This window comes from Exophiala xenobiotica, assembly GCF_000835505.1.
Source record: "Exophiala xenobiotica strain CBS 118157 unplaced genomic scaffold supercont1.3, whole genome shotgun sequence".
NCBI lineage: Eukaryota > Fungi > Ascomycota > Eurotiomycetes > Chaetothyriales > Herpotrichiellaceae > Exophiala > Exophiala xenobiotica.
In genome coordinates this window covers 1,015,213-1,038,723 of record NW_013562492.1, presented here as the reverse complement: position 1 = coordinate 1,038,723, position 23,511 = coordinate 1,015,213, and the positions used below count along the sequence as shown (strand labels likewise).

General features: G+C 51.8%; 7 protein-coding genes across 9 annotated transcripts; 3 read left to right on the top strand and 4 right to left on the bottom strand.

Moving 5' to 3' along the window:
- The first annotated feature begins 377 nt into the window (after positions 1 to 377).
- PV05_04585 lies at positions 378 to 3,489 on the top strand. 3 transcript variants are annotated; one of them, XM_013461002.1, is made up of 4 exons: positions 378 to 1,367; positions 1,417 to 2,107; positions 2,154 to 2,579; positions 2,630 to 3,489. In XM_013461002.1, the coding sequence occupies exons 1-4, from the start codon at positions 451 to 453 to the stop codon at positions 2,930 to 2,932; spliced, it is 2,337 nt and encodes a 778-aa protein (XP_013316456.1). In that variant the 5' UTR covers positions 378 to 450; the 3' UTR covers positions 2,933 to 3,489. The 3 variants fall into 3 exon arrangements, with proteins under 3 accessions (XP_013316456.1, XP_013316458.1, XP_013316457.1); XM_013461004.1 differs by having other exon boundaries at positions 1,417 to 2,579; XM_013461003.1 differs by having other exon boundaries at positions 1,417 to 3,489.
- A 688-nt stretch (positions 3,490 to 4,177) lies between these two features.
- On the top strand, positions 4,178 to 12,129 carry PV05_04584 (uncharacterized protein). The gene is made up of 2 exons (XM_013461001.1): positions 4,178 to 4,431; positions 4,482 to 12,129. Exons 1-2 carry the CDS (start codon positions 4,305 to 4,307, stop codon positions 11,828 to 11,830), a joined length of 7,476 nt encoding a protein of 2,491 aa, XP_013316455.1. The 5' UTR covers positions 4,178 to 4,304; the 3' UTR covers positions 11,831 to 12,129.
- PV05_04583 (3-deoxy-7-phosphoheptulonate synthase) lies at positions 12,073 to 13,718 on the bottom strand. Its single transcript, XM_013461000.1, has one exon. It carries the CDS (start codon positions 13,483 to 13,485, stop codon positions 12,355 to 12,357), a length of 1,131 nt encoding a protein of 376 aa, XP_013316454.1. The 5' UTR covers positions 13,486 to 13,718; the 3' UTR covers positions 12,073 to 12,354.
- Positions 13,719 to 13,965: 247 nt separating this feature from the next.
- Positions 13,966 to 15,479, top strand: PV05_04582 (uncharacterized protein). Its single transcript, XM_013460999.1, has one exon. It carries the CDS (start codon positions 14,357 to 14,359, stop codon positions 15,236 to 15,238), a length of 882 nt encoding a protein of 293 aa, XP_013316453.1. The 5' UTR covers positions 13,966 to 14,356; the 3' UTR covers positions 15,239 to 15,479.
- A 246-nt stretch (positions 15,480 to 15,725) lies between these two features.
- PV05_04581 (uncharacterized protein) lies at positions 15,726 to 16,703 on the bottom strand (the record flags this gene model as incomplete). Its single annotated transcript, XM_013460998.1, has 1 exon — positions 15,726 to 16,703. One exon carries the CDS (start codon positions 16,701 to 16,703, stop codon positions 15,726 to 15,728), a length of 978 nt encoding a protein of 325 aa, XP_013316452.1.
- A 453-nt stretch (positions 16,704 to 17,156) lies between these two features.
- PV05_04580 (uncharacterized protein) lies at positions 17,157 to 18,095 on the bottom strand (the record flags this gene model as incomplete). The annotated part of the gene is made up of 1 exon (XM_013460997.1): positions 17,157 to 18,095. One exon carries the CDS (start codon positions 18,093 to 18,095, stop codon positions 17,157 to 17,159), a length of 939 nt encoding a protein of 312 aa, XP_013316451.1.
- A 1,760-nt stretch (positions 18,096 to 19,855) lies between these two features.
- Positions 19,856 to 22,586, bottom strand: PV05_04579 (uncharacterized protein). The gene is made up of 2 exons (XM_013460996.1): positions 22,277 to 22,586; positions 19,856 to 22,215 (listed from the first exon to the last, which is right to left on the bottom strand). Exons 1-2 carry the CDS (start codon positions 22,354 to 22,356, stop codon positions 20,604 to 20,606), a joined length of 1,692 nt encoding a protein of 563 aa, XP_013316450.1. The 5' UTR covers positions 22,357 to 22,586; the 3' UTR covers positions 19,856 to 20,603.
- Between the last annotated feature and the right edge of the window lie 925 nt (positions 22,587 to 23,511).

Below are 23,511 nucleotides of genomic sequence, written 5' to 3'. Positions count from 1 at the left end.
ACTATTCCACTGTCCCTCCGGCCAAGGCATGCACAGCTCCAGCAATGGGGAGGGCTTGGAAACATCTAAATCCTCTGAAGCATTGAACAGTCGTATGGAGAAGCGCGAGAAGGGCTTAAATATAGCTAGGTACCTTAGATCTCCATTTCATCTACGGACTACTTGTAGCTACCTAGGTAAGGTAAGATGAGGACCTTAAGCAGGGCACGGTAGGGCTCCATGTCCTGGGATCAATCGACCCTTCGACCCTTCGACCCTTCTCTTGGCTTTATCAGAGCTTAACGTCGGCTATCTAGCCATATCGGGATTAGGTTTAAAAGCCGCGTCAAAACTCCAAAAAACCACGACTCGAGGTCAAATTTTAGATTTCGCAGTCCCCACGAGTCTTGCTCACTTCTTCACGTTCGTCCTTATCTCCCTTTCGCGTGTGTTGGATGAAGTCGCACCGCGATGGACTCCTACCGACCAGGCGGCGGCGACCATCGCTCGCGGCCGGAGTCAAACTCATATCGCCCAGATCGCCGTGACGACCACTTCCGACCGCCGTGGGCTCCACGCGACGGGAACGACTCAAATGGGATGTACTACTTCAGAGGTTCTCGCGACGAAGACGCTCGATCCCTTGACACGTACCGGCCCAGACCCAGGGAGCCTTATAGAAGAGATGGACCAGCTAGACGTGACCAGATGCGAAGATATCCGCAGGCGCCACGGGTGGCCCAACGACCGCTGTTCAGACTCGAGCACAACCACGAGGACTCGTCCCTTCTTGATCCTAATGCAGATTCCAAATTTCGCAGTCTTGACCAACTCAGCGATAGCGAGGAGGAGGCGATGGACCTTTCGGAAGATGAAGAGCTGGAACCACTCGCGAAACGAGCACGAATCGATAAAGATGACTCGAATACCGAGACCGCAGCGCCAAAGTGGTCAAATCCTGATCCATATACTGCTCTACCCCCGCCCAGCGAGGCAACTGCCAAGAGAACCGATGTTCTGAAGCTGATACGGAAGGCGCGAATTGACGCCACCCCGCGCACCGAAACAACGTCCAATCAAGCTGACTTCATCTCCTTTGGCATGGATGAGGTCGAATCGACGGACACTGAAGTCCAGCCTAAAACCGCCTCGATGGGCGCCACACCTTCACGCTCCGAAGTGCCTGCACAACCACGAGATGCTGTTCAGGATCGTGTATTGGGAAAGAGAAAGCGGGATGACGATACTGGCAAGCATCTCCCAGAGTTGCAGACCAACAAAATGGTGTACGGAGACAGATACATACAAAAAAACTGGGTGGCTGTCAACGGCAGAGACTCTGCGCCATGGATGACCGCCAGAGACTCGTCCGATCTTCCTGGAGTGGCGTAAGCTGGATATCCTCCTGTGCCGTTGCAAATATACTAACAATCTCAGCCTTCACAAAGAGGTCCTCGACTTCTACAACTGGGTGAAGCCGAAGGACTTTGAGCAGCGAATTCGAGACGAAGTCTTCCAGCGATTGCGCGCCGAGTTTCAAAAATGCTTGCCTGGTGGAGATCTCCACGCCTTCGGATCATATGCGGCTGGGCTCTATCTTCCCACAGGCGACATGGACCTAGTATACGTCACGCGAAATCTGAGGCCGGGAGTATTGCCAGAGCCACGGGCCTCACGTCCACTGCTGTCCAAGTTCGGTACATATTTGAGGAGGCACCATATCGCCAGACCTGGATCTGTCCTCGCCATTGGTGGTGCGAAGGTACCAATCCTCAAGTTCGTGGACAATATCAGCGGATTGAAGGTTGATCTTTCCTTCGACAATGATACCGGAATGACGGCCATTGAGACATTCCAAAAGTGGAAGGAAATGTACCCGGCAATGCCTATAATCGTGGCGATTGTGAAGCAATACTTAATGATGCGCGGACTCAACGATGTGGCTACCGGTGGATTGGGCGGGTTTTCCACTATATGCTTGGTCACGAGTCTGCTTCAACATTTACCAGCAGCAAAACAGCCTTTGAATCTAGGCGAGGTCCTGGTCGAATTCTTCAACCTTTATGGGAACGTCTTTGACATACGTGCGATTGCCATCAGGATGGACCCGCCGGCATATCTGGACAAGGTAATTGCTCCCATATTGTTTCGAATTTACTAACGCAGCCCCTCAGAATACCTACATGCCCTACATTTCCCGGAAAGACAAGTCAGACGCCCGACTCACCATTATCGATCCAAATCGTCCAGACAACAACATATCGGGTGGGACAAATCAAATCACTGAGATTGTGAGATGTTTCTCCTCCGCTCATCAAAGTCTCATGCTGCGACTTGATGACTATGAGAAGCGCACGGCGCAGAGCCCAACCAGCAGTCTGCTGGAATGTCTCGTAGGTGGGAATTTTGCTCAGTATGAGGCGCAGAGACAGGTGCTTCACAATCTTAGTCTCAAGTTGGCCCCTCCTCCCAAGTTGCCGGCGCCACCGAAGACATTGCCCACCAAACCAAAGACAAATGGGGTTTCAGCTACACCGGCTCTTTCCTCAGCCATGTCAAAAAATTCCCTGCCCGCGAGACCTCCTAGGGGACCTAAAAATGTACGTTATTGATGATGTCACCACATGCCACGCATCTTGACGCCTCGTAGGCCGAGAATGGCGAGCCTGGCTCGTCTGTACTGCAGACCTCTTCCACCGATAATGAAGAGGAAGAAGATGAAGAAGAGATTACGAGAGGGAACTCGACTGTCGAGCCGAAGGGTCTTTCGAAAAGCGAGAAGAGGGCCACGCGCTTTAAACGACTGCGACCTGAGCTGGCATCGTCTGTTGGCAAGACTCTGGGGAATTTCCAGGCTATGAACCTCGGAGGTTATACAACCAAGGAAGCGATGTTCAAGGACCTCTCCATCAGGGAACTTGCCATGACCAAAAGCCAGAACAAGAAAAGGTGAAGACGGATCTTGGGCAGACCCCAATGCTTGACCGTTGCATGCATGACTTATGTTGAGATTACCAGCGACATCCAGGCTTGCCCGTCCCGAAGCGGAGGAGAGTGGCTAGTGGGAGCATGTCTACAGTCTTATTGTTTGCATGCTTCTTCGAAGCCCACTTATTGCTGAAATCAAATAACATTCACAGTCTCTTTCCAAAATCGGCTACCTACCTACCTACGGCAGCCCATTGAGAAGCTACAATTTTGAAATGACTAATTGATGTCTAGGATGGCGCAAGGGCACGAACGAGCAGACTCGACCAGCACCTTGATGTGCAAGTTTCAGACCCTCCAATGCCAACAAATCCGAGACAGGTCATCTTTCTGCTGGCGTCTCTTTTCGAGTTGTTCCCTCACACGTCTTTCACGTTCCTGCGTCAAGGTAAGAAAACGTCTGAATCTCGACCATATCTCTGCTGCGAATTGCGACCACGAATCCAGCTCGGAAGCTGTCCCTCAGACCACTCCCGCCTCTTCAACCGCGGAGTCACTCAACGTGGACTCTCACGACTATCCAACGCATACGTTGTATGCTTGCATGGTTGCATTAACCAGAATCTAGCAGATCTCAGAATGAGCGAACGTCCCATACCTGCGTGATAGCTGTGGCTTTGACAGCCATGGTCTATCCAGTATCGGGACCTCCTCTTTTCTGATCATTTTTCTCATTGCTGTAGTGCTTGATGCACCGCAGCTGAGAGGAATTTGGTTACCGGAATGCGGAAGGCCGATCCACATTGGAGACTCTTTTCTCGCTGGAGCTCTAACGCTACCCAATCACAACCGGTGTCTTACCATTGTGGTTTCCATCTCCTGGAGGAAACGCAAGGCAAGCTCGGTTTAACTTCAGTTCGACCTTGGAATGTTCACGTTTGCCTTTTGGGAACATTTTGCAGCTATGGGAGGAGACTCGCACAATGTGAGGATGACTGAGATCTGGCAACTACCTGCCAAAAAGTTCACTCACATAGTAAGGGCGGACTGTTACCTGTGCATAGGTATCACACGGACTTTGCCAGGACTCCGTAGAGCCTGGTGTCATTCACAGGGCTGAGGCCTGGCCAGCCTGGGAGCCTGGGTTAGTAAGCCTGTTAGCCCCTAAAAGCCTCGCCAGCCCCGCGTCAATCTGTGATTGATTGGGGGAAGATCTTAACTAATGCCAAGCGGCCTATCTGCCTTTCTGCCACGGCGGCTGCGAACTCCACCTAACTGGAAAGTTGAGGAGCCTCCAAAGAACCTACCTCTGCTGCTCTCTCAATTTCACAACATTGTGCAATCCTTGTGTTCATCTTGTTGCCGGGAGATCTTTGTGAGGACCATGGTCCTGCACCATGGCGTTGCAAGGTCAGGGTCCCGACCCAAGTGAACGCATCTTCGTTGAGTTGCGCAGCAAGAATGATGAAGTAAAGAACAAGGCAGCATCTGAGCTGCGCGACCTCATAACATTGCTGTCAAGAGGTAAAGCTTCCATTTTTGTTGGGCTGGATAAGATGCTAATTGCGCGCTAGAATGGTCACCTGAACGCTTCGGTGCATTCTACGACAGAGTCACGAACCGGATCAGTAACCTCATCGTTCAAGCACCCGACCCAAGCGACAAAGTTGGCGGAGTCCTTGCCTTAGACCGGCTGATAGATTGCGAAGCAATTGATGCTGCGCAGAAGGCATCGAAATACTCGAACTACCTTCGGGCTGCTTTGAAGAGCAATGACTACACGGTACTGGACGCAGCCAGCAGAGCGCTGGGCCATCTGGCTCGGCCTGGAGGGGCTTATACTGCAGAGCTTGTTGAAGCCGAAATGACATCCGCATTCGAATGGTTACAACCAGAGAACAAGCAAGAGAGTCGCAAATTGGCCGCGGTCCTCCTCATCCGCGAAATGGCAAGGAATTCTCCAACCCTTGTCTACGGCTTCATACCTCAGATCTTCGAGTTGATCTGGAACGCACTACGAGACCCGAAAGACCTCATACGACGAACCGCTGCTCATTCCGTGAGCGCCTGTTTTGGAGTCATGGTAGCAAGAGACGCTCAATTTCAGGCACACTGGTTTGCAAAAATATATTCAAAGGCGCTCGAAGGCTTCCGTCCGACATCGACGGTTGATGAGACTCTTGGATCGCTGCTTATCTTGATGGAACTCCTGCAGCAAGGAAATATGTTCATGCACGATTTCTACAGAAATGCTTGCGAGATCGTGTTACGGCTCAAAGACCACCGCGACCCCAGAATCAGAACGCAGGTGGTACAAATGATACCGGTGTTGGCCGAGTACGCGCCCTTGGAGTTCATCAACAACTACCTGCACAAGTTCATGATATATTTGCAAGCCCAGCTGAAGCGCGAAAAAGAACGAAATCAGGCTTTCATTGCAATCGGCCAAATTGCGAAAGCTGTTGGCAGTGCCATCGCACAGTATCTCGATGGCATCATTCTCTACATTCGAGAGTCCCTCAGCGCAAAGACCAAGAACCGAGCAGCAGTCGACGAGGGCCCAATGTTCCAGTGCATCAGTATGCTTGCTGGCGCGGTTGGCCAAACGCTTTCCAAGTACATGGAAGCACTCCTCGATCCCATTTTTGCGTGTGGACTCACAGAGCCAATGGAGAGAGCCCTCGAAGATATGGCACACAACATACCTCCCATCCGAACAACGATACAGGACAAGCTGCTTGACCTCCTCAGTCTCATACTTGTACGATCTCCATATCGACCTCTAGGCTGTCCTCCAAACACCGTACCGCCCCTTCCTTCGTTTGCCAAGGACTATGGCGGCCTGCCTGCGGAGCATAAAGACCATGAGATCACTCTAGCACTCGAGACAGTCGGCAAGTTCGATTTCTCGGGCCACATTCTGAATGAATTTGTCCGCGATGTGACGCTTCGATATGCCACCAACGATAACCCAGAGATTCGACGCGCAGCGGCACTGACGTGCTGTCAGCTGTTCATGCAAGACCCCATTCTGCATCAGACCAGTAACAATGCCATTCAGGTTGTTAGTGAAGTTGTCGATAAGCTCTTGACCGTGGCTGTCGGCGATCCGGATCCCGACATTCGAATGACGGTTCTCCGCGCTCTGGATAAGAAGTTCGACAAGCATCTTGCAAGACCTGAAAACATAAGGTGCCTCTTCTTGGCCGTGAATGATGAAGTGTTCGGCGTTCGTGAAGCTGCCATCGAGATCATTGGCAGATTAACGACTGTGAATCCTGCTTACGTATTTCCACCTCTACGAAAACTGCTGGTCAACCTCCTTACTGGTCTCGGATACTCCAATACGGCCAAGCAAAAGGAAGAAAGTGCACGCCTAATCAGCCTGTTCGTATCAAATGCGACCTCTCTGGTCAGAACGTATGTCGAAGCGATGGTGTCGGCTCTGCTGCCGAAAGCCACAGATCCAAATCCAGGAGTTGCTTCGACTACGATCAAGGCTCTGGGGGACTTGACTTCTGTCGGCGGGGAGGAGATGGCCCAGCATATTCCCGAGCTTATGCCTATCATCATCGACGCACTGCAAGACCTTGGGTCGCACGAAAAGCGCGAAGCCGCTATGCAAACTCTAAGTTCTCTCGCTGTCAACTCTCAGTATGTGATAGAGCCATACACTGATTATCCAGAACTGCTTGGGATCCTGATCAACATGATCAAGACTGAAGCCCATGAAGATCTCAGAACAGACGCCATCAAGTTGGTTGGTGTTTTGGGAGCTCTAGATCCCTACAAATATCAGCAGCTCAGCGAGTCGGTGGCTGAGAACCAAAACAAGACCGAAGTACCGCCTGTTTCTGATGTCGCCTTGATAATGTCGGGACTGGCGCCGTCAAACGAAGAATACTACCCCACGGTCGTTATCAACACCCTCATGCAAACCATTCTGGCAGATCACACGCTGTCTCAATATCACAGCGCAGTCATCGATGCCGTTGTGACCATTTTCAAGACGATCGGCATGAAGTGTGTCCCCTTCCTAGGCACAATCATACCGGGATTTCTTGGTGTTATCCGAAGTTCTCACCCGACCCGCCTGGAGTCATATTTCAACCAGCTCGCTGTTCTGGTGAATATTGTTCGTCAGCACATCCGAGCTTTCCTGCCAGAGATCATAGTTGTGATAAGAGAGTATTGGAATGTCTCGAGACAAGTGCAGTCCACAATCCTCTCTTTGATCGAAGCTATATCCACATCTCTCGAAGGGGAGTTCCGGAGATACCTCGCCGGTCTCTTACCCCTGATGCTTGCAGTGATCGAAAACGATACAGATTTGCGAAGAGAATCTTCGATCCGGATCTTACATACCTTCTTGGTTTTCGGCTCCAGTGGAGAAGAATATATGCACATGATCATACCAGCAATCGTCGGCGTCTTCGAGAATCCAGCGGCTCCTCCCAACGCGAGGCGAGCAGCAATTGATACGCTCGGCAAATTGTCCAGGACCGTTAACGTGACAGATTTCGCATCACTTATGATACACCCACTTGCAAAAATCTTATCTTCGCCAGAAAAAGTGGTCACGAATTCCTCAGAGCGCTCCCTGAAAGCTGCTGCACTGGATTGTGTCTGCGCATTGATTTATCATTTGGGGCAAGACTTCGTCCATTATCTTCCTCTAATCGAAAGGGCCACAAAGACGGGTCAAATCAACTCCGAACGTTTCCAAAAGCTAGTTGAAAATTTGAAAACCGGAAAACCACTGCCAGTTGATTTTTATCCAGAGGAGCAATATGGTCTCACGGCCGAGGATACGACTTACTCGAATATTACGTCTATTAGACTTCCAGTGAACCAACAGCACCTGAAAAATGCATGGGACACATCCCAAAAATCCACAAAGGAAGATTGGCAAGAATGGATGAGAAGATTCAGTGTCGAACTTCTAAAGGAATCCCCATCTCATGCGCTGAGGGCTTGTGCAAGTTTGGCTACCGTCTACCAGCCGTTAGCCAAGGACCTGTTCAATTCCGCTTTTGTGTCCTGCTGGACCGAACTCTATGACCAGTATCAAGAGGAGCTAATACGATCAATTGAAAAAGCTCTCACGTCGACAAACATCCCACCAGACATCCTGCAGACGTTGCTCAATCTGGCTGAGTTTATGGAGCACGATGACAAATCCTTGCCAATTGATATACGGACGCTTGGGCGATTCGCGGCCAAATGCCACGCCTTTGCCAAAGCATTGCACTATAAAGAGCTTGAATTTGAGCAAGATCAAAACAGTCAAAGTGTCGAAGCATTGATCAGCATCAACAATCAGTTGCAACAATCCGACGCCGCCATTGGCATTTTGCGTCGGGCGCAAGTTTTTGGTGAAGTTGAGTTGAAAGAGGCCTGGTTTGAGAAGCTGCAAAGATGGGAGGAAGCGTTGGCTGCCTACCAGAAGCGCGAGAAGATCGAACCCGAGAATTTCGACATTGTCATGGGTAAGATGCGCTGCTTGCACGCTCTGGGCGAATGGAAGATGTTGTCAGAGATAGCTCAAGAACATTGGAACAGCGCAAGTGTGGAGAATCGCAAGAACATGTCAGCACTTGCTGCTGCCGCTGCTTGGGGCAGAGGCGAGTGGGATTCCATGGATAACTACATCAGCGTCATGAAGGAGAATTCGCCTGACAGAGCATTCTTCGGTGCTATTCTTGCAATCCAACGCAACAATTTCGTGGAAGCTCAGAACTTCATTGTCAGAGCTCGCGATGGTGTCAATTCAGAGATCACGGCGACCATTGGCGAGTCCTACAATCGTGCCTACAGTGTGGTGGTTCGTACGCAAATGCTTGCCGAGCTTGAAGAAATCATAGTCTACAAGCAAAGTGAGGGTCAGAAAGACAGACAGAATTCGTTGAAGCTGTTGTGGAACAAGAGACTATTGGGTTGCCAGTCGAATGTCGAGGTCTGGCAACGGATGCTCAAGGTGCGAGCCCTTGTTCTGACCGCTACCGACAATCCAGACATTTGGATCAAGTTCGCAAATCTCTGCCGGAAGTCAGACCGCATTGGCCTGGCAGAAAGATCGTTGGCTTCTTTAGGAGGTGTCAGTGATGCCGCTGCCGGCGCAGGAGCAGCACCGCCCCCGGTAGCATATGCTCGTCTCAAGTTCAATTGGGCTACGGGAAACCAGCAGCAAGCACTATCTTACCTGCGCGAGTTTACCATGCGACTTGCCGACGATTTCCAGCAAGAAAATGCAGCTCTTGCAAACGGCATCCACAATGACCGAATGAACAACATGAACGGCCTCGACGTGATTGGACAGGATGCTATCACTCAGAGGAAGAAGCAGGATGAACTCGACAGATGCGCGAAACTACTGGCGAAGTGCTATCTCCGGCAAGGAGAATGGCAGTCTTACCTGCTTAGGGGTGACTGGACAAGCCCTCGAGCTCAAGAACCTGTTCGAGACATCCTCCAATCGTATCAGGCTGCTACGCAGTATAACGAGTCATGGTACAAAGCATGGCACGCTTATGCCCTGGCAAACTTTGAAGTCGTGACTTCCATGGCATCTCACACCGATCAGGATAAGGTCCGAAATTTGCCGGAGCATGTCATACAGAATCACGTCGTCCCTGCGATCGGGGGCTTCTTCAAATCGATCGCTTTGTCAAAGACGAGCAGCTTGCAGGACACTCTCCGGCTGTTGACGTTATGGTTTGCCCATGGTGGTAACAGTGAGGTCAATTCGGCTGTCGTTGATGGCTTTGCATCTGTCAGTATTGACACATGGCTGGAAGTCATACCTCAATTAATTGCCAGAATCAATCAGCCAAATGCGAGAGTCCGAGCAGCTGTTCACCGACTGCTGGCTGAAGTCGGAAAGGCGCATCCCCAGGCTCTCGTCTATCCTTTGACTGTGGCTATGAAGTCGGCAGTTCAGCGTAGGGCCAACTCGGCAACTCAGATTATGGACAGTATGAGGGTGCACAGCCCAGTCCTTGTTGAGCAAGCTGACCTTGTGAGTCACGAACTCATTCGTGTCGCTGTCCTGTGGCATGAACTCTGGCACGAGGGTCTTGAAGAAGCTTCTCGCCTTTACTTTGGCGATCACGACGTCGAAGGCATGCTGGCCACGCTTGCTCCGTTGCATGAGCTGCTCGACCGTGGCGCTGAGACCCTGAGAGAAGTGTCATTTGCTCAGGCTTTCGGTCACGACCTTGCTGAAGCTAGGGCGTTCTGCAATGCGTTCCGCCGGTCTAAAGAGATAGGTGACCTTAACCAGGCATGGGATTTGTATTACGCAGTTTTCCGCAAGATTGCACGTCAATTGCCGCAACTGATGAGTCTGGATCTGAAATATGTGTCACCACGCCTCAAGGATGCGCACGATCTGGACCTTGCTGTTCCTGGCACTTATCAATCCGGCAAGCCGATCATCAAAATTATTAGTTTTGATCATGTCTTGACTGTTATACCATCAAAGCAACGCCCGCGAAAGATGACTCTGAAGGGCTCCGATGGTATCTCGTATGCCTACCTTCTGAAGGGTCATGAGGATATTCGACAGGATGAACGGGTGATGCAGCTTTTTGGTCTTGTTAACACACTTCTCAACCATGACACCGAGTGCTTCAAGCGTCATCTCACTATTCAGCGCTTCCCAGCCATTCCTCTATCTCAGAACTCAGGATTGCTTGGTTGGGTACCGAATTCAGATACTCTTCACAATCTGGTCAAGGAATACCGCGAGTCTCGCCGCATTCTCCTCAACATTGAACATCGAATCATGCTGCAGATGGCCCCAGACTATGACAACCTCACACTTATGCAAAAGGTCGAGGTATTTGGCTATGCCATGGACAACACTACTGGCAAAGACTTGTATCGTGTCCTGTGGCTCAAGTCGAAGAGTTCCGAAGCCTGGCTGGACCGACGGACCAACTACACCCGGTCATTGGCTGTTATGTCTATGGTCGGCTACATTCTCGGACTAGGCGATCGACATCCATCTAATCTCATGCTTGACCGCATTACCGGCAAGATCATCCACATCGACTTTGGCGACTGTTTCGAGGTGGCCATGCACCGCGAGAAGTATCCCGAGAGGGTCCCGTTCCGCCTGACCCGCATGCTCACTTTCGCCATGGAAGTCAGCAACATCGAAGGCTCTTTCCGAATCACCTGCGAGAACGTGATGCGTGTGATCCGCGAGAACAAAGAATCACTGCTTGCTGTGTTGGAAGCCTTCATCCACGACCCCCTACTCAATTGGCGTCTCAACACGCGCGAGTCGCCGCCCCGTCCACATTTCCGCTCCGAGCGACGACAGAGCCTTATCGACGCTCCTGGTGCGCAAGGGGCAGAATACGACCGCAGCCCCATGGAGACGGCGCATAACCCTGCCGCTGCAGTTCTGAACGGGAATGCACACAGCCATGTCGGCGCACCGCCTGGTAGACGGCATCGACGGAGCAGCATCCTCGACCCGGCCATGGGAGGTGGCAGTATCCTCGACGCGGGCAAGGGCACAGAGGCCAACCCTGCCGCGCAGGAAGCTAAGGAAGTACAGAATGCGCGTGCACTACAGGTTCTGGCGAGAGTAAAAGAGAAACTGACGGGTCGTGATTTCAAGCCCGCGTCGCCTGGCACGGCGGCAGCGCGGCTCGGTGCGGATATGAACGGCCTGGGCCTCGAGGCGTTGATGGACCTGAATGGCGGAACGATGAATCATGCCACGGGCGTGGTGCCGGCGAATGGCCCCGGCAAACAGGGACTCACAAGTGTCGCGGGTGCGACGCCAGAGACGACCATGGCTGGGATCGGTGGGTTGGGGGTTCCAGAGCAGGTTGACAGGCTGATTTTGCAGGCGACCAACGTGGAGAATTTGTGTCAGCATTACATTGGATGGTGTTCGTTCTGGTGATGTCCTCGTACTGTATCAGAAACGCGGGAATCGGGATGAATAGGATTGTATTGGCTGGCGTCCGGTTTTCTGATGCCATTCCTAGGTAATTGGGAGGATTTGCTGTGCTATGAAAGGAAGTGAAGGGAACGGAAATGGGACACATGATGAGAAGGGTCGTGGAATCAAATGGGCTAGCATTAGCATGGTGTCTATGACAAGGCAAAGTCGAGCAAAGCATAGCATAGCATAGGCATAGGCATAGCGTGCGTATGGAAGGCCTTTGAGAATAGTGTAATAATTGACATTTTTGAAGTGTGAACTCTCGATGTCCTTTTTAAGATCCCTTTTGCGCCTTTACATATCAAAGCCAGAGTATGGGAAGGAGAACAGAGAAGCTTTCTTTTCCGCCTTTCAGTCCTTGTGGAAATGCGAAAGGATACGCCCGCCGTATGCTCCATAAACTTGAGAATGAGAATGAGTCTTGGAAAGAAGACTAATATCATGTCACCCTAGATGTTTGCAAAGTCCAGGCCGAATCGGCTCTAATGATGGCCGTTGACACCGTTCGTGCCATTTTGCTGCTTGGCTCTGACTTGTCGCCTCGTCCGGACGGCATCCGCTAGCTGCTCGAGGACTTGGACCGTGGTTTCCCAGTCAATGCATGCATCGGTGATGCTGATGCCCTTCTGCAGACTGGCGAGACCACCCTCGGAAGGCACTTTCTGACTGCCCTCGTTGATGTTGGATTCGATCATGACAGCGACAATTGAATCCTCGCCCTGTCTTAACTGGTCACCTATTGTCTGGGCGACGCCAGGTTGGTTCTTGTGGTTCTTTTTGGAGTTTCCGTGCGAACAATCGATCATCATGACTTCTTTGAGTCCCTTTTTCTTCAGGGCTTCTCTTGCAGCCTTGACGCTCTCGGCGTCGTAGTTTGTGCCTTTTGAGCCTCCTCGAAGGATGACGAAGCCGTCCTCGTTGCCGCTCGTCTTGGTGATGGCAGCTAGACCTTGCTTGGTGACACCCATAAAGTGGTGTCGAGCAGCAGCCGCACCGACTGCGTCGATGGCAACGCTTAGGGAGCCGTCTGTGCCGTTCTTGAAGCCGATGGGGAAAGAAAGGCCGGAGGCGAGTTCACGGTGAAGTTGCGATTCTGTGGTTCGGGCGCCAATGGCACCGAGGGAAATGAGGTCGGCAAGGAATTGAGGAGAGATGGTATCAAGCATTTCGCTGGCGATAGGCATGCCCATGCCTGTGAGGTCGGCGTAGAGTTGTCGTGAGACTCGCAAGCCCTTGTTGATCTTGTAGGACTCGTCAATGTCGGGGTCGTTGATCAGTCCCTTCCAGCCGACAGTGGTTCGCGGCTTTTCAAGGTAGGCTCGCATGATTATGCACAGATCGGAGGATAGCTTCCCGGCGAGCTCTTTTAGTCGGCCCGCGTACTCGAGAGCTGTTGCCGGGTCGTGAATTGAGCAGGGTCCGACCATGACTAGAAGTCGGTCGTCTCGTTGGTGGACAATCTCTTTGCATTCTCGTCGGCCTCTGGAGACGGTCTCGATGGAGGCTTTGGAGGCTGGAATCTCGCTTTGGAGGAGGGCAGGAGGGATCAGAGGGTCGTAACCAAGGACTCTGACATCTTCGCTCAGCTCGAGAGGAGCGTCAATGGCAGGCATTTTGTGGAAGTGTTAGCGGACTTGGGTGACCGGGTCAGGACTGGGAGGAGGGAGACCAGAACAGGAGGCTGAGAGGCAGAAGATGTAGAGAAAGGCGAGTGAAATCTCGTAAAGAAGAAGGATAGGAGCTGCGTCAATGTGTGGAAAAGAAAGACAGCTTGTGGTCCGACAAGAGGCAATATGATTCACACCCTGCAAAAAAGTTTGGAACGTGGAGGGGCAGAATCAGACATTCGACAAGGCGGTGAAGGTGAAGAAAGGCCGAGACGAGTCTGCACCTGCACCACCTGGAATAACACGTGACAGTAGCTGCGAGGCTTGGGGGCCATTGGCACGTGACCTGGACCCTTGTTGGCCTGGAAAAATGTTCTTCCTGCTAAATCCTGCCTATGACGTCATTGTTCAGGGGCCGGTCTGGGCGAATCCTCTTTGTGCTTAACAAGGCAGCTGCAACCTGAGATACTAGTACCAGCACTGTACCAGGTATGCAGTGGTCACTGGGCCGAGAATGATGTGCCCTTCACTGCCTTCACCATCATCCATCAAACAATCAACACTTTTTCTCTCTCTGTACGTGTATCAATTTGACATTTTCTGCTCAGCCTCTTCGCTACGGCATCATTTTACCGGAAAGCTCATCATCCGTCTACCGCGTCATACATTGGCTGTTCGCCTGTCTTCGCTTCTCTTCGGTGACGCGCCCTGGTTGGTTCGTCGTCGAGATTGTCCGTGTTTCATCAGCTTTTCTCGTCAACCCGCGACACTGCCACCGTTTGATCGACTCCCTTTTCGAGAGGGGTCATGAACTGCATGAACTGCTTCTGGGAGAGATAAAAAGTTCTGGTCAACTCACCCTGTCGCGGCATTCGCCATGTCAACTACTGATCAGCATTTCACCGCCAATCTCACCATGACCGACCTTCACTCTGGCTTTCACTTCGACACCACTCCCCACAAACGGAAACGAAGAACTGATGATCCGAATGATGACCCTTTCACGCGGAGTCCAAAGAGGAGACCAGTTCACTGTTTGCCGATAAGGTTGTCTCCTTCGCGACCACGGCCTCATCCTCAAGCATTCTCGATGTTTACCTCTATCTACCAACCACCTCCGACACCTGTGGATACATCCGAAGACGAAAGTCCGTCTGAACCACGGGAGGAGAGCCTTTGGCCCTCCAAGTCTCGCTCAGCACATGACTCTCAGGGAAGTGATAGTAGTACATCTTCGCTGCAGGCGCAATGTGGAGATCTCGACGTCGATATGGATATGGCCTCTGCAGCACAGCCGAAGATAAGGAGGGCTCGGTCGAATGATATTATGCCTCCTCAGCGTGATACGAACTTCTTGAGTGCCATGGACACATTTGCTAGGGAAAGAGTGCCGACCCCAATCAGCAGCCATTTCGACAATCGTGTCACGGATTTGCCAAGTGTCCCGCGACATCAATTTCCGCCTTTGCGCACGAATCTTAGTCCGATGATCGAGCAGGACGCCTGGATCGGTCGAGATGGCCTGCCAAGTCCCGTTGAGGATCACGACATGGACAGCATGATGGTAGATCAGAGTGATGAAATGAACCAAGGCCAACCCACCAACTCCCAGGCGGAAGAAGGATATGGACTGCAAATGGACGGGAATTCGAGCCCTGGCAGGTCAAGGACGGCAAGACTTCACATGGGCTTTCTCAACGGCTGTGACAAATGCATCCAGAAGGTACCGGGACACTACAGCCACATTCTATGGTCCTGAAAGAGAAGCATGATATGTGTATTTGCATGATAAAGATGATGATACGATGGTTTATGAGGGCACGACGATACGTTTTATCACCCTAGAAAGATTTGTTATTGATGAGTGTGGGATGAGGGCGTTACGTGGCTCTTTCACGTTACCGGTTCTGCGTCCTGGAGGATTTCGATTCCAAAGTAGATTCATACCACCGTTTGAGATGGTGATCGCCCCATAAGCAATGAAAGGCATGACTTCAAACGTAACACTCTTACTTACCTGTTCCAAGATCATTTTATTGGCTGGTGCTATCACTGTTCGCCATACGAGAAACGCAATTAAGACTTAAGAAGCTACAACACAATCAGACTGGTTGGTGCTTCCGGTTGTACAACTCTCGTTGCGACTGTAAGAGAAGACATTTAGTTTGAGGGCGCTATACAGGTCTCTCCTTTTCGGCAATAGGTGTACAAATTAAATGTCACTTTGCAGCGGAAGATGTCCCTGTCTATGACTTGCTGCCTCTTAACCAACTCAACCATCCTTGGTTCTGCATCGGAGGCGTCACAGCTCCAGCCACGTTGTCCGCGAGCTGGTCTAGAGATCCTCCACTGGTGCCTGTTCGAGCAATCACTTCCCTCTCGCCCGTCCTTCTCTCATCGTCCATCTTGGTCTTGACATATTCCACCTTGTTCTCCGGCACCGGTCGGCCCTTTGAATCGATCCCCACGCCCTTGACACCACTCGACGCGACGGCAACCGGCTGGATTTCTCCCTCGACGGAGCCGTCCTCGAGTGTTCTCTGCCTCCGTGCTCTCCGCGCTTCTCGCTCTTGCTTTTCAGCCTCGGTCTCCGTACCCATCTGGCCTTTCGCCGCGTTCGCGCTCATGACACCTTTCAGCTTGCTCCAGTAGCTCTCGCCTTTCTTCCGTTCGACCTCACGCTTGCGCGCGGCCTCCATCTCCTCGCCAGCCCGCTCCTGTTCGAGAAGGTGTAATTGCTCGGCGGTAGCGTCGCCGCGGAGAAAGGCTTGTCGAGCTGTGTCGAGCCGATCGAGTTCACGTTCGATCCACGCCCGCTTCTGCCGTCGGTTGTGTGCGATCAGGCTTGTCGTGCCGTAGGCGGCGACGACGACGGACACGCCGGCGAACAGGATCAGACCGTAGGCTGTGAAGCGGTGGGCCCGATCCGCCCAGCGGCGGCCACTCTCGATTGCGCGCTCGAGAGGCGAGGATGAGGCTTGTTCTTTGGCAAGGCGGGCGGCGGCGCGGAGACGAGCGACTTTTTCTTGTGGTGTTTCGTTCGGCGATCCTTCAGAGCGGAGCTGTGGAGATGAGGAGGATGAGGATGAGGATGACGGTTCTGTGGCTGGACGGGAGGCGGGTTGGTATGTGAATGTCGTGGAAGAGGAGGCCCCCGGCCGTTGCATGGCGTGTGGTGTGCTCGAGGTGAAGCGGGTGAAAGTGTCGGAGGGAGGTCGAGACATTCTGGGGGTGAAGATTTTCATTGTACTCAGTGGGCTGGAGAGAAGTGTAGACTGGTGTTACAAATGCATGAGGTTCAGAGCGAAGTAAGTAGTGTACAGGCAGGAGATGAAGGACCGCTGAGGGAAGTTTAATGGCAGAATGTGAAGGATTTTGGTAAATGTGAAGCTTTCGAATTCGCCGACGTACAAAACAGCAGACTGCATGACGGATTCCATTCTTCAAGCTACTACGGAGTGTAAGGAACTACTCGCCAGGTATTGAGTGGAGAAAAGTACGGTAGGCGACAGATTCATCGGACTGCAGATAGATAAATGCGTGTCAGATCAGACCACTTCTCCTTGGGTATCTCTCTCCATTTCTCCGTATTCGTCTAGGCATCCTTCACGGCATCAATCACTGTGTGCATACCGCCAGGAGGCCAGGGTGAAGACTCCTTTGGACCACCCGCACATTTAGGTACCCAGAAGTCCCCTCTTCGACAGGACATCCTTGATCGTTTCAGCAACATTTCCATCAGGAAGACCCAACTTCTTATTCCACAGTCCTGTGGTTTTCGAATACTCACAGAACCCTCCTTCGTTCAACATGATCAAGATGATACCTTCAATGACTGCCTGGATCCAGACACCACCTTTCTCCGGATCAGAGCGCATCTTCTCCTGCGCGGCCGATCTCGCGTCTGCTTTCTTCGCATGCTTGATTTGGAATTTGTCCCCACTGAGACCCTGGAAGATCTCCAGCATCTGATTCTGAGTCACAGTGAAGCTGTTGATATAGACGTATTGATTTGCCGTCTCGTCCAGATGTCCAGCGGACAGGATCGCGGCTACAGCACGACCAATCTGAACGACGTTCGTGGCTTCGAATGGAATATCTCCGCCGTCGAATATCGTTATGGCCCTTTCAGGTATGTTGACTCCCAATGTGCCAGCAAGATCGAAGACGGCATCGAAGAATGCCCCCACGATTAGAGCCGTCCATGACATGCCGGTGTTCTGCTTTGATTTGAGGTACGCGACAACTTCATTCTTTGTTCCTGCCGGTGGGGCAATCTCGCCGATGATGGGGTCCGAAGTGTCAACGCCGTATTCTGAGGGGATGAAGCGGCGGATGCCGGCTTCAATGGCGGCGTCGATGATAGGCAATTGTTGGCCGACCAGGAATGTCGTTATTGCCGAGACCACTGCGTCGTGACCCTTCAGGGCGGCCACAAGGGACTCATGGGAGTAGTCTGTCTTGATGATTTCTGCACCGTCAGGGGCGGTAGCATTGGACGACGCTCGACTGAGGACGGATACTTTGAAACCACACCGCAGCAGGGAACGGACAATTTCTGCGCCGGTCAGGCCGGAGCCTCCTACGACGGCCACTTTTTCAATTGGGGACGACATTGTGATTCCTTTGGATGAGCAAAAGCAGAACGAAATGGGAATTGAAGTTTGTGTCTACAGATTGGATCTGTGAGAGAACCATATGTCAAGTAGAGGAGAACTGTACCTTCTTATACTTTTGTGGTGCTTTGTGTCTAGAGCCAGCAATTCTCCAGGTATCCCTTCCTTGTCAACATCATGCCCATAACTAAACCGACTTTCTGATTTCAAGCCGTGAAAAGAAATCAATGCCAACACTTGCGGACGTAAGCTAAACTACCAGGAGCCAACATGATTAGTTTTGGCAGCCTTGCGCCCTTCACGAACCCTTGCAAAGCATTGCATACTAGTATTGATCATAAGCCTGCAAGTTGTGGGGAACATGGCAAAGGGCTGGTACTGTACAGTAATGCAGGCAGCATAAGCCATAAGCCATGAGCCATAAGCCATAAGCCAAATTCCCGAAAAGGGCATGCCTTCCTGCTACATATTTCAGAGATGCGCTCCGAGTCCTTCGCTCAGAAGGGTGGAAGGCCATCCATAGGGTTGATTGGCTCGTCCCTTCGGAGAGTCGCACATAGACTTGCCACAACTTGCCCACCACTCCTCGAAAATTTTATTAGTGCGCATACCCCCAGGACCAGATCGTGATTATTTCCTTTTGTTTTCTTCGACATTCTGCTGGCGCCATTCCAAATGGGTCAAAATGCATCCAGACGGTCTTTGGCAGTATCATTCAGATTGTGAGGACCATTCCGTTCGTTCTTTACAGAGACCATGACGCGGAATAGAGGCACAGAAGGGCCTAATCTGCCAAAAAAGGGGGCGGCGACATATGGTACTGTAACTGGGCTGCTCGTGCAGGACGACCTAGAGCCGCCGTCTTCAAAGTCACGGAGTTCGAGCTTGCATTCGAGCTTAAACCAGTGCTGCTCGGTAGAAGCAAGGCTCCCAATCGCTCACCTACGAACGAGCATTCATATTCGACACCTGAGCAGAGCTGTCGAGCTCTGCCTTTGGCAGCCCAGCCGCTGAAACCACGGGGTTGAGCGAGACGAACATCACACGGTTCAGCCCCTGCTGAAGTTGATGTCCAGGCACCTCGTTCCGGCGGAGACGATTGCTCCCCCTTGGCTGCTGTGATAGAAATCATGTATGTCGATTGGAACAGGCGCCGACTCACATCCCAAAATCCCACCACTGCTTTCTTGCTCGCATGAGCACTGACTGAAAAAGCAGGCAACAGTTTTGTCGACACGCCCACGCTCACAACAGGAACGCCCCCAATAAGATGCACGCATCCTGAAACATGGGGGGCAAAATCTGCTGGTTTCCCTCGTCGGCGCAGTCAATTCCGACGCTGCTCTTTCCGTCAGTGCTCATGTGTGGTCATCAGCAAAGGTTTTCCGTAGCGTCGTCGCCATCAGCACGATCTTCCCGGCGCAGAGCTGGAGTTTTTGGATCGATTGAACCCAACAACCTCCGCTCGCTGGACTGCGCTGAACTGAAGAAAGGTGACTGAGATATGTCGTGGTCGGACGTTGCGATCTGTTGGAACGGCAAAGAACTCGGACACAATCTCATGGTCACTACTCAAGCAGGCCACGCGGACCGTCACGCTGCTGGGGTGAGGTGAGTCTGCCCGCGCCCCGAACTCCGACCTCGCCTCGCTGCCACTCTGACTCTCGCCAAGTGGTCGTCGCCGCCTGCAGTTACTTATACCTAGGTAGGTACGGTACAAACATTCACTGGCTGCAGCCAATCAGAAATTAAGAACCGTCCCTAAGGGTTATATATTTGAAAAGTACAATTTTCCCCCAACAATCTCATATCTATCCCGGGTCCGGCCAGGGTGGTTCACCAGATATGAGACAGCTTATCCTGCAACCAAATGAAGGAAGTACCAGTGAAACGTGCAACTTATACTAGTGTTACCACGTGCAACTGCGAAGGGCCTGAGGTTGTTCCTTAGCTAATATGGCTCTCCTCGGAGTGTCCTATGCGGGAGGTAACCTGACCAACTAACCGGACATAAAAGAAATCCCTCTACAACTGGGATTTTCCCTCGGCCTGGCCGTCAACTACCAAGTGTGTAGTTGGCCCGCCAGGTTAGAGTTTTGCTTCTTGAAAAAAATGAACAAAATATCTTTTTGGAAAGTGAGGGCAACGGGAATTGAACACTCGTCGTGTGGGCATAGCCCTGGGTGCCTGGCTTGGCTAGAAGACAGTGAATGAAGCTGATCTGACCACATGTCCAGGCAACATAAGTGAGTATCCTATCCGCTTTCATCCCCTCGTATGGTTCTGGTCTGTTGCTCTGCTTGCGACGCGCCTCAAACCAAGGTCGGGCTTTCAAGTGCTCGTGTTCGAGATGATACTTTCTTCACATTTGAGCTTCCAACACGGTTTTTTTGTTTGGATAGTACTTGTGCAATGCTGGCATCATCTGGTTTTGAAGGGACCATCCTCACGTAATACTGGTATCTACCCAGAAGCGGCGTCATGAGATCCTGTTGTCCGCCAGCACTTTCAAGGCAGGCTCTCAGTGCTTAGCTCGCCTCGTGATCCGCGGCCTGTGTTCGGCTCCCGCTCACGTCGAATGGCTGACAGTTGACCATCATCCAGCCAGGTGTATTTGTGGACGATTCTCCTTGTCCGATCCGGTTGCCAAACAAATCTGCTCATTTGCAGCGCCAGCCGCAGTCTTCCGTTCGATGCCTCTCTGCTTACCACGGTCGTGAAAGCAAAACGACGTTCTTCTGGTGGCCAGGCCGTGCCATTGGAAGACATTGAGTCATTCACCGGGCTGAATCCGTCACCACCTTCCTCTTCCAAGATGACTTTTTCGGCCACCCTATCTGGTGCGAGAAACGCCCACAGATTCTCTTGCCGCGGAGCATCACCCATCAACTTTAGCGCCTTTCGACGAAGGATCGGATCTCGACACTTCATCGCACAGAAGTATAGAGGCGGAATGATTCCAGGGTCGAAACCTGATATCAGTAGTTGGTCTGCAGCCGTTCCCGCGCTGTAGCGGAGGTAGACCTCGACATGCTCGATAATGGCAACAAAATGATCTGTGTATCGGTCGAATGCAAGTTCCGATCTGCTGGCACAGGCTCCGAGCGAGATAAAACACACAGCCCAATACATCAGCATGTAAGAGTAAATCGCCTTGGCCTCACTATCTGTGGTCTGGCTCCAGTCGCGCACAAATGAGTTCCTCCAACACGTCAGCTGCTCCAGCAAGGTTTCCCGGGACGATATGAAAACAAGAAGTCCTGGGTCGTCGTCGTTGTTGTCCGGTACTATGTCTCCGACTCTGCTGACTTCGTAAGAGTGATATACCAAGCTATGGAACTCCATTCTGGCTCGGTTCAGCGCAGGGCGTTTGACAAGTACTGCCTGCAGCGTAGAAGTCGGCTCGGCATTGACAATCCATTCAGGCGGTAGAACAGTACCCAGTGTGGCAATAAGAACGGCTTTTCGCAAGACAAAAGGTGCCACCACCTGTTGTACGGCTAGGCTCGTGGGCGAACTTTTTGGGTTTGTGAGTATCTGAGGCAACATTTTGCAGCCCATTTTGATCAGGTCTCTCCCGGTTTTGATGTTTCTCTGCTGGTACTCGACGGTTGCAAACAGAACGCAACTTAGTAGAGCAAGGGAGTCGTCCATTTCGTTGCGAAGAGCTTGCTCCCGAACATTGGCGATGGCTCTGTTATAAAACTTTAGAGCTTGTCGGTGTCGATGATTGATGATAGTACGAGCACTGGCCGGCTTGAATGTCGTGACCAGTGACCCGTATGGAACGTGCTCGAGTAAAGAGCTGATGCAGACGACCATATCCCATACGAAGTCTCGCGTTTGAGCGAGCCGTGGAACGAGGACTCTCCAGAAGTCGCCATCAGCAGAGCCCGCGAAAATGGGCGCCGCCCGCTTCGTGAAGTAATTGAATGCCCGACGTTCATCTCCATCGCGATGAGGTGCTATGAGAGAGACCGCTGGCAGTAGTACCGGAGTGCTCGTTCGGTCATCTCGAATGAAACGGACTTGATTCACAGCAGGACCGTCACATTTCCGGCCGGATTCCGTGCACTTGCGACAGTAAGGTCTTGTTTCGTCACACTTGATTCTTCGAGTCCTGGCCAGGTCTGCCGTCAGTGTACGGATACCGAAGAATGCAAAGTGGAAAAGAGACACACTTGCAGGTCAAGCACCCATTCCGAGACTTTTCGTGACCAGCACGTCGCAGTCTCATGTGGTTATTATGTTGTATCGTCATTGGTCTTGGCTGGAAACAGGCATCGCCTCAAGAACAAGACATCGAGTTCAGTGGAATCTGTGCCCCTAGCACGCGCGATCTATTCTCAGTCGCGAAAGCCACCGGACAATAAGCCGATGGCAAATCAGAAGTCTGGCGGGGCCGTCTCTTGGCCATGCAAGATTTGTTCCTGGATCTTAACAGTCCTTGAGTCGGGCTCGGCGACTTGTGTCGAGAGGCACGGAGGGAGGATAAGCAATTCGCTTTGACAAGAAGACAAGAAAAAGGGAGGGGCTTGAAATTTGCTGAACCATTGAAAATGTGGATCCACAGCCTTGCCGTTGGTATCGCTCATTGGTATATCCGTATTGTCGGCTTGTTTAGGCTTAGTCCTTTGCATGAAAGATGGATGCAAGATGGAACATCACTAGCCTGATCTGTGATGGCTACCGAAAGACCGAGCCTTCGAACCGCTGGGAACAAAGCGAATTGCGGGTATATGCATCAGATAATGCCTTGATTTCCAACAGTAGGACACTTTCTCCGAACTGAAGGGGCACCCTGATCTCATGTTTGCTTGTCGCACTGATCTCCACCTGTAGATTCGAAAATGGACATGGATACGGGCGGTCTGGTATATGAAGAATGCGTGACCTCTCTCCCCGACTCTCTTGCTCGCCCTGTCAAATTGTGCATAACTAATTCGTCGAGTCTCTTTCCACCCCTTTTGCTTTTGTTTGTCTTCGCAGTTATCAACTTCGGTCTGTTCCTGTCGAGAAGAAATCTACCACTCGCTTCAAAGCCGCTGCCTTACCTTCTACGCCTATCAAGGAGCATTCGGCATTTCCCATCCGCAATCATCCCCAACAGATCGACACCATGAGTGACCAGATGGCGCTGCCCGACTCGGTGGTGGTCTTGCTGGTTATTTTGGGCGCAGCTGCCTCAGTCTGTCTGGGCTATGCCGTCCAAAGGAACTTCGCCAAAGCCGATTATATGGACGACAACTTCAACCAGAAGCCGACTCATCAAATGGAGTACATGAGAGAAGTCCGATCAAGAAATCAGATGGCTGCCTATGCAGATGCCAGGCCTCAGAGATATCCTCCCCCAGAGATATGAGCTTCTCAGCATCGAGGTAGAGGGAGAAACATGAGCTCGATGTAGGGAAGACCT